At 45.2% G+C, this 10,418-nt stretch overlaps 1 protein-coding gene across 6 annotated transcripts in view; it reads right to left on the reverse strand.

The window, feature by feature from the left end:
• LOC129697281 (nuclear receptor coactivator 7-like) overlaps positions 1-10,418 on the reverse strand; it is a 112,356-nt gene that overhangs the window by 45,428 nt on the left and 56,510 nt on the right. For all 6 annotated transcript variants that reach the window (XM_055635662.1, XM_055635664.1, XM_055635663.1 and 3 more), the window contains one exon: positions 2,013-2,086. In XM_055635662.1, the coding sequence (XP_055491637.1) occupies positions 2,013-2,086 (74 nt within the window). The remainder of the gene's footprint in view (positions 1-2,012; positions 2,087-10,418) is intronic.

Genomic DNA, 10,418 nt, shown 5'->3' on the forward strand with positions numbered 1-10,418 from the left:
AGACAGAGAGAGAGACAGAGACAGAGACAGAGACAGAGACAGAGAGAGAGAGAGAGAGAGAGAGAGAGAGAGAGAACACACATAAACTTCTTATAAACTAACAAGATCAAGATTCAATTTAATTGTCATTTACATACATAAATACAATACATACATACATAAAACATACATAAAGAAACTTTTGATAAAGGGCCTGTCCCACTTGGACGACCTAATCCACAAGCTTAGAAGACCCTAGACGAGTTTAAAAAAATGTCAAGGTCGTGATGACTCGTCGAAGTAAAACACCTCCTACTACTATGTCTACGACCTCCTACTACTATGTCTACGACCTCCTACGACCCCCTCGACCCCCTCGACCTCAGTCTTCAACACATAAGACCAACTACGACCAGCTACGTGGAAAATGATCACATGATAAAATGATGTCATGTTTGCATTTTTTCCTCGGGCCAGTTACCGACCTACGACTATCTACGACTACATACGACTATCATCACGACCCACTACGACCTACCTACCACCTACCTACGTATAAAAAGTATCGATTTTTTCCATGTCAACCTTTTTTTACTCGTGGACATTTTTTATCAGGCTGGAAAAAACGCCGCGACCTACTTGAGGCCACGAGTATGCGGAGACCACTCATGACCATGAGGAAGTTACGAAAACCTCCTATGACCTCCTACGACCTCGTGGAGACCATACTGCGAGTATGAGTCAAGGGCAATCTCGGCAGAGGTCGCCAATTATGTCGTGAAAGTGGGACAGGGGCTTAACAAAAATAAAAAATAAAAATATTTTTAATTCATATAACATCCCTAAATGACGGGTGAGTGAGGGACTGTACTTGCACGTCAGGATGAAGCCTGTGCTCGCGGTCCGGAGCCCTTAATGACAGCGGGTTTTAAGAAATTCTCCCGCGTCAGTAATACTTGAAGGTCAAAACACAATTATATTTACTGAGGAATGCATATCAATGTTTTGGTGACACATTGTATAACTATGTGTTAACTACTGGCAGATACAAGTGCTAACAGTGGTAGTTAACAAATCATTTTCGTCTCAGATGAAACGACTCTTTCTGCAGTACTCATTAAACCCGAGCTTTTTAAAAAATGTAAAATTCAAAGGCGATTTTGCTGCAACATGGTCGGTGCAGCGGTGACTCCATTGTCCATGGTCGTTTATACATGGTCGTTTCATTAAAAAATCCTTATTTAACAACGCAAAATCATATTTCCGTATTCTTATCACATTTCCGTACGAAACACAGAAAATCCGTACTTCTTTGCAGCTTTGATGAACCCTCCGTAGTCACTGCTACGGAAGGCCAGATGTACAGGCCCTCTCGTCAGGATGAACAAACTTCCGACGTCGGGACGGTCAAACACACTCCTTGGCTTTTAGTGCCCAAATTGGCACTTTCCTACCAAAGACCGCGGCTACAGGATGTTATAGGCCACAGGCCGGCGGTCGGAGCTCATCTGGCGATCCCCGGCAAAGGATCCCAGACTCCCGATGGTAAGTTCACGCCACACCCGTGGCTAGAAGCTCCGCAGACCACAGCTCCATGATGCCAAAGTCACCAAGCCAGCGATCGGAGCATTCCTCTGCTGAAGCTCTTGGGCCCGACTCGGGAAAGGCCGCTCTAATCCAAACTGTTAGGCCCTGAGGGAGGCGACATGGAAAATGTCGCCTCTCCGTCGAGGAAGCTACTAAAAGCCGTTCCCCCTTCTCCCCCCCACCACCCCCTACACGACACATCCAAAATAACACGCTACTGTGGCAGGGTAGCCGACTCGCAGCGCCCCCACCGACCCATCTTTTCGGGCGCCCCCACCGATCCGATCATCTCTTTCATACAGCAGATTAGCATCTTAAACCAGAGTAAATATTTCCTTTTTTTTGGATGAACATATTTTTTCCACCTGTTTTCAACATGTCAGCAAGATTTTACACGTGCAACAATTAAAATTATACACCTTACAAATTAATAATTTAATTCCTACCATATATTCTATGGTTCCAAATGGCTTCTGAGTAACCATTTTCTTTTCTTTATTCCTGTTCATCCGTCCATCACCTTTAAAAAATAAATCATGTATTTTTTAAATAAAAATTAGTTGTACATAATCACTATGGTTGGTCAAAACTTGATAACAATCCTAAAAGAAAGCTGCACAATTAATTTGAAAGATCAGCAAAATGTATTATGTTTGGTTTGTTTTTAATAAATTCCTTTATTTTCAAAAGAAAATGCTAACTTCAAACACCTAGGAAATTTTAAGTATCCAAGATAAATATTATAAGCACCAGGCTCTGTCCACCATTAAAAATGACATGCTTAACATTTATGACATGATTTCATCTATCTATCTATATATTAAAACACTGTGTGTGTGTGTGTGTGTGTGTGTGTGTGTGTGTGTGTGTGTGTGTGTGTGTGTGTGTGTGTGTGTGTGAGAGAGAGAGAGCCATTTCACTTTTACATTCACTAATGCACTCATTACATTTAGACATTTTTTAAATACAATCCTTCCCCTCCTCCCCCCCCTTCATTAACAGCTTAATTGGACCCGCTTTTGTGTGTGCCTCCTGTGTGGCCAGCCATCATAACGGTGTGTGCTGCGCGCTGGGCTCCTCCCTCCAAAAAGCGCCAACAGCTTTCGTCAAGACGTGCACGCCGAGCGATTTTCGCTTCTGAACGCTGACGCCCGATTGCATTTCGCTCTCACTCTCTCCCCCTCTCTCTCTATCTTTCTCTTCCCCCCTCCTCTCCCCCCCCTCTCCCCCGTCCCTCTCTTGGTGGCTGGTCACCCCCTCTGCATTTCCCTGTCTCTTGCCTTTGGCTTGCACTCTGCTCCCCCATCCCTCGCGCTCACAACGGACTGTCGGCCTCTAGCAGGCCTGCGATTGGGGGCGTACATCAGTGTCTAGGGTGGCTATGGGGTAAAAGGAGCAAAATACGTTAATATATCCTAGGAGGGTAGTTAGCATGTGTGCATGTTAGTGTGTCAGGCCGCGCCCCCCCCCCCTCGCAACCCCACGTTGGGGGAACAGACCCAACGGGTCTGCACTTGTCTAGTATCTTTTAAAACTCTGTGTGTGTGTGTGTGTATGTCATTTTGCATGTGAAACATATCTACTCGAATACCAGACGCCGAAAAACGCAGAGTTTTTTTACATATTCAGTAGGGATTTTCCTTATGATTTTAGAAATCCACTCCCCTCTAATTTGCTACATTATTTCCCCACTTTTTAAATTAAAAACTCACTTAAAAAAATAATCATCGCTTGACCTTTTGACGTAACAATGCTGACCGCTGTGAAGGCCCATCCTGGGAATTAACCTTGTATGGCAGAACGAGTTGAACAGGTTTTACATCTTCACTGGTAGACAAACAATCTCCCTTATGATACTTCCAAAATCCAATCCAGAGGAAACTGAAGGCACATTAGGCAGCAAATGGTATTGAGATGATGGGACTAAAATTTATAAATCCCCAAGGCTGATGGTTGCATCCCGGGTACTTAAGGAGGTGGCCCAAGAAAACGTGGATGCGTTGGAGATAATATACCAATGTATTATAGATTTGTGATCAGTTCCTGAGGATAGGAGGGTAGCTAATGTTATCCCACTTTTTAAGAAAGGTGGGAGAGAGAAAAACAGGGATTCTAGACCAGTTTGCCCTCGGTGGGGGGTGGGCTGGCCTGGGGGGGGGGGGGGGGGGGGGGGGACAGTTTGATTGACATTGTTTTTTATGATGGCTGAATTAAATTGAATTATTTTGGATCACTTAACATCACCGAGTCAGCATGGATTTACTTAGGAGATTAACCTTCTGGAATTTTTTGAGGATGTAATTAGACAATTTCCCACAAATTAGTGGGCAAAAAGAGCACATTGTATTGGGGATAGTGTGCTGTCTTCATTGATTGGCTGACAGCTTAGGGATAATGGCCGGTTCCACGCTGTGTGTGTGTGATGTGTGAGTGTGTGGTCGTGGTCCAGTGTGTGTGCACGATGTGGGGGTGTGTGTGGTACTCGTGTGTCATGTGTGTGTGTGTGTGTGTGTGTGTGTGTGTGTGTGTGGACTGTAGTGTAGTTAATGTGGCACAAATGATGTGACTTTTTTTCACACACTATATAAATATCCTCCGTTCGTGTGGCTCACGCAAAACAGGCTCCTCCCCTGAATTCCATAGAGCTGCCAAACAGACAGCTTTCGTGGTACGAGACGTGCACGCTTCATTTCCAGAACATTTTGAATCGCGTGACGCACGGTTCTCCTGCATTTCGCTCTCTGTTATAGATACTCCCCCCGGGATCTCCGCAGCTTCGTCTCCAGCAAGTTGCCTTTCTCTCCCTATTTCTATAATCCTCTCTGGATCTGTCATCTCTCTTCCCCCCCTCTCTTCTCTCCTCTCCCCCCCTCACTCCCCCCCTCCCTCTCTCCACCCTCTCTCTCCCCTCCTCCCTCACCTGCTGACTCTACCTCTACTGGGGAGGCAATCTCAAATCCACCTTGATCACCCTTCTCCCTGCTCTCTTGCCCTTCAGGGTATCTGCCCTTTTCCTCTCCACCTGTCTCTCCCCCATTCTCTCTCTGCGCTCACTCTCTACCCCCTCCCCTCCCTCTCTAGAAGCGCCTGCGAGTTGGGGGCTATGCATCTGTGGATAGGGTGGCTATGGGGTAAAAGGAGCAAAATAATATTAATATATCAAGGAAGGTAGTTAGCATGTGTGCAGGGGGGTAGTTAGTGTGTATGATGCCGAATGCCGCCCCCCCCCCCCTCGCAAACACACGTTGGGGGAACAGACCCAACGGGTCTGCACTTGTTCTTGTATACTTTTAAAACTGTTTTTGTTTTTGGGCCATTTTGCCTTTGAAATGTATTGCCTCGAAAACCAGACGCAAAAACGCAGAGTTTTTACATATTTTGGTAGGGATTTAACTTATGATTTCAGAAATTCACTCCTCTCTAAATTTGCTCAATTATTTCCCCAGATTTTGAATAAAATTGTGCACAAAACTCACTTAAAAAAATAATCATCGCTTGCCAGCTGCTGACGTAACAATGCCCACATGCCAACCAGTGAAGGCCCATCCCGGGAATTAACCTTGTATGGCAGACGAGTTGAACAGGTACTTTGGATCAGTCTTCACTAAGGAGGACACAAACAATCTCCCTGATGTACTAGTGGCCAGATGATCTAGGGTGACAGAGGAACTGAAGGAAATGCACATTAGGCAACAAATGGTATTGGGTGGAATGATGGGACTGAAGGCTGTTAAATCCCCAAGGCCTGATGGTCTGCATCCCGGGTACTTAAGGAGGTGGCTCTGGAAATGGTGGATGCATTGGTGATCATTTACCAATGTTCTATAGATTCAGGATCAGTTCCTGTAGATTGGAGGGTAGCTAATGTTATCCCACTTTTTAAGAAAGGTGGGAGAGAGAAAACAGGGAATTCTAGACCAGTTTGCCTGACATCGGTGGTGGGGATGATGCTGGAGTCAATTATAAAGGATGAAATAGCGGCACATTTGGATAGCAGTAGCAAGATCGGTCCGAGTCAGCATGGATTTACATAGGAGAAATCATGGTTGACTAATCTTCTGGAATTTTTTGAGGATGTAATTAGGAAAATGTCCCACATCGGAGATTAGTGGGTAAAATTAGAGCACATGGTATTGGGGATAGTGTGCTGACATGGATAGAAAATTGATTGGCTGACAGAAAACAAAGAGTAGGGATAATGGCCGGTTCTCACGGTGCGACCTGATGCAAGATGTCACCAGAGTGAAGTGGTCGTGGTCCAGCACGAGTTCCGCACGATATAACGTGGATATAGGATAAAGAGTTCCCACGGTACTCGGCAATTCTGTCATTTGTGCGAGTGACTTGTCCGTCTCCCGATCTTTCCTGTTAATCGTGAATGAACATCGTGGACTGTAGTGTAGTTAATCACGTGGCACAAATGATGTCACTTTTTTTTCCACACACTATATAAATATCCTCCGTTCGTAGAATTGGCTCATTTCTACTTCAAACAAAGAGGGTGTAAAAGCTGTCTGCCACTACTTTTACATTGCAGCTGCAGGGAACAGACAGACTTATAAGATAAATTAAGGGTAACTTCAAAAACAGCACTTTTACATCTGTAGCATTGTATGTTTTTAAATCATGGATAACATTAAATTGTTCTCCTGTACATAAACTAATATATTGTTATACTCACATGAGCACCCGGGATACTCCGCAGCCTTCGTCTCCAGCAAGTTGCGCTTTCTCTCCCTATTTCTATAATCCTCTCTGGATTTGTCATAGAGAATCTCATTGCATTGGTACCACTCCACCAGTTCCCCCTCTTGTTCCCTGTTGAAGTTATATGGCCTTACCTTCTGCCATCTTCCCTTTATGTTATCGTCTGCTGAGGCTATTGGGGAGGCAACAGCTACTGGGGAGGCAATCTCAAATCCACCTTGATCACCCTCTCCCTGCTCCAAGGAGCCCACAGGCAGAGGTATCTCTGGCATCTCCTCTTGCCTCTCCACCTGTCTCTCTTGCTGAGTCCCCTCCTCATTTACCTGCATGGTCAAAAACTTTCTGACTTTCTTTGACCCCTTTCTTTGCGCTTTTCTGAGAGGCATCTTTGCAAGTCTTACTGTGAAAAAGATTCTCAAACAATGACAATTAGGTGGGACGTCCTCGATGGACACATGGTCCATTGGCGATATTGAGACCACCTTTTTTACTCACCTTATGTCCCCTCTGTCAAGCTTCCGGGTTTATCGTTCGCAGGAGTTCCCACGGTACCCGCAAGAGTCATTACGGATATCGCACGGATATCGCACTGGCATCTGCGTTCATACAATGTTGCAACGCTGCTCAAGTCACTCTTGGAGAAATTCAAAAATGTTTGAATTTTCTCCCGACCATACAAAGTTACACGACTACCTGCCATTAGCGCCACGGAGGTCCTCGGTGGTCCACGAATGCCGTACTGTTATCGCAGGAGGTTCCCACGATGTTAAACTCTTGTTAAGTCTTGCGTCAGGTCGCACCGTGAGAAAGCCCTTTTAACAGGTCCCTTTCAGAATGGCACGCAGTAACTAGTGGGGTACCGTAAGGCTTGGTGCTGGGACCGCAGCTATTTACAATATACATTAATGATCTAGATGAAGGGATTTAAAGTAACATTAGCAAATTTGCAGATGACACAAAGCTGGGTGGAAGTGTGAACTGTGAAGAGGATGTTATGAGGATGCAGGGTGGTTTAGACAGGTTGGGTGAGTGGGCAAATTAAGTTTAATGTGGATAAATGTGAGGTTATCCACTTTGGTAGCAAAAACAGGAAGGAAGATTATTATCTAAATAGTGTCAAGTTGGAAAAAGGGGAAGTACAACAGGATCTGGGGTCCTTGTAAAATGTTAGAGACAATTATTAAAGAAACACTAACGGGGCACTGGATAAACCTGACTTCATCGGACAGACCTTGTTCATCAATCACTGAAAGTAAGCATACAGGTACAGCAGGCATTGGAGAAAGCGAATGGCATGTTGACCTTCATGACAAGAGGAATTGAGTATAGGAGCAAAGAGGTCCTTCTGCAGTTGTACAGAGCCCTAGTGAGACCACACCTGGAGTATTGTGTGCAGTTTCCCGGTCAGGCGGGACTGTCATATGTTGATAAAATGGAGCGGCTGGGCTTGTATACTCTGGAATTTAAAAGGATGAGAGGGGAGTGATATCTTATGCTCAGACACAGAATACGGGTTGATACGCCAGTGACTGGATATCGACTGCACAGTGCACTACTGTGGTTTATTCAATCATTTACAATCCTCCGACACAACGGTGGCACTATTACAGGGATCTTATTGAAACATATGATTATTAAGGGTTTGGACAAGTTAGAGGCAAGAAACATGTTCCCGATGCTGGGGGAGTCGAGAACCAGGGGCCACAGTTTTAGAATAAGGTGCAGCCATTTGGAACAGAGATGAAGAAAAACTTTTTCACGCAGTTGTGAGTCTGTGGAATTCTCCACCTCAGAAGGTGGTGGAGGCCGGTTCTCTGGATGCTTTCAAGAGAGTTAGATAGAGCTCTTCAAGATACCGGAGTCAGGGGATATGGGGAGAAGGCAGGAACGGGGATGATCACATTGAATGGTGGTGCTGGCTCGAAGGGCCGAATGGCCTACTCATGGAGTTTGAGCTGGCCTGGACTCTGGGCTTAGGACTGGGCAAGGGAGGGGCAAGGAGGTTGCTGCTGCCGCCAGCACCACCATCATCAGCAGCTCCAACAGGCGCCCGACCAGCCCATGGCCGGCTAGGAGACGTCCGCAGACTCTCTCTCCAACCAGAATGACTCCAGCAACAGCGGCTCCGAGTCGCCCGTCTTCGAGCAGAGCCGGCGGCTGCCCATCTTCAGCAGGATCTCGGTGTTGGACTGAGAGGAGGGGGGTGGTGGTGGAGGGCTGCCTCATGGTAATTTTGTTCAGATTGCTTTCCCCCCCCTCACCTCAGACCTACTCTTTACATCACTTTGCTCATCTTTAGTTTGCAGTTTATATTTCTTACAGGCCAAATGATGTTATTTCTATCGGATTTTGTTTTACTCAAAGAATACTGTTACAATCTTAAAGCTTATATAAAAATATTATTTCTGACTACCAATTACACCTTAAAAGTTTTATTTTGCTACTAAAACTCTAAGCATTCTGTATTTGTTTCGGAACTTTCTTAAATTTGTCGGTACCAATTCTTGTTACAGTAATGGCGACAGACTTGTATATTCAAAATAAGCAGTTTATAGCAACAAGTTCTACTTAAAAAAAAAACAAACAATGAATGCAATTATCTGCCAAAAGTTCACAATTCTGTATAAATCTCCAAGAGAATAAAAATTATTGTCCGTAAGTAATAACAATAACAGCCCCAATCTTTTGTTGCTGTGTTGGGAGTTATCTACATATCCCCTTCGACCTTCCAGTTTCCAGCATTGGCATTAATTTACGGAGATATCAATGCTTTTCGCTCTGGTGTCCACACTCAGCTGCCCTGGACCAGCCACATCGAAGTTAAGGCCAGGAAAGCACATGACTTAGAAGGCTTTGGAGGCTTGCCACACCTCCGACAACTCTCAACATCTTCTACAAATGCATCATAGAAAACATCTTATCGGGATACACAGCAGCCTGCTTTGGGAACAGCTCCATCCAAGACAACAAGAAATTGCATAGAGTAGCCCAACCCATCGGACAAACCACCCTCCCTTTTACACTTTGTGTAGCCTCAGCAAAGCCACCACCATAATCAAGGACCAGTCTCCCTCTTCTCCCCTCTCCCATCAAGCAGGTGATACAGACGCTTAAATGAAGTGGTGAAATCATTGGACAAAGTCAGCATGGATTTATGAAAGGTAAATCATGTCTGACGAATCTTATAGAATTTTTCGAGGATGTAACTAGTAGAGCGGATAAGGGAGAACCAGTGGATGTGTTGTATCTGGACTTTCAGAAGGCTTTCGACAAGGTCCCACATAAGAGATTAGTATACAAACTTAAAGCACACGGTATTGGGGGTTCAGTATTGATGTGGATAGAGAACTGGCTGGCAGACAGGAAGCAAAGAGTAGGAGTAAACGGGTCCTTTTCACAATGGCAGGCAGTGACTAGTGGGGTACCGCAAGGCTCAGTGCTGAGACCCCAGCTATTTACAATATATATTAATGATTTGGACGAGGGAATTGAATGCAACATCTCCAAGTTTGCGGATGAAACGAAGCTGGGGGGCAGTGTTAGCTGTGAGGAGGATGTTAGGAAGCTGCAAGGTGACTTGGATAGGCTGGGTGAGTGGGCAGATGCAGTATAATGTGGATAAATGTGAGGTTATCCACTTTGGTGCAAAAAACAGGAAAGTAGACTATTATCTGAATGGTGGCCGATTAGGAAAGGGGGGGATGCAACGAGACCTGGGTGTCATGGTACACCAGTCATTGAAAGTAGGCATGCAGGTGCAGCAGGCAGTGAAGAAAGCGAATGGTATGTTAGCATTCATAGCAAAAGGATTTGAGTATAGGAGCAGGGAGGTTCTACTGCAGTTGTACAGGGTCTTGGTGAGACCACACCTGGAGTATTGTGTACAGTTTTGGTCTCCGAATCTGAGGAAAGACATTCTTGCCATAGAAGGGAGTACAGAGAAGGTTCACCAGGCTGATTCATGGGATGTCAGGACTTTCATATGAAGAAAGACTGGATAGACTCGGCTTGTACTCGCTAGAATTTAGAAGATTGAGGGGGGATCTTATCGAAACTTACAAAATTCTTAAGGGGTTGGACAGGCTAGATGCAGGAAGATTGTTCCCGATGTTGGGGAAGTCCAGGACAAGGGGTCACAGCTTAAG

Source organism: Leucoraja erinacea, chromosome 5 (genome assembly GCF_028641065.1).
Source record: "Leucoraja erinacea ecotype New England chromosome 5, Leri_hhj_1, whole genome shotgun sequence".
Lineage (NCBI taxonomy): Eukaryota > Metazoa > Chordata > Chondrichthyes > Rajiformes > Rajidae > Leucoraja > Leucoraja erinaceus.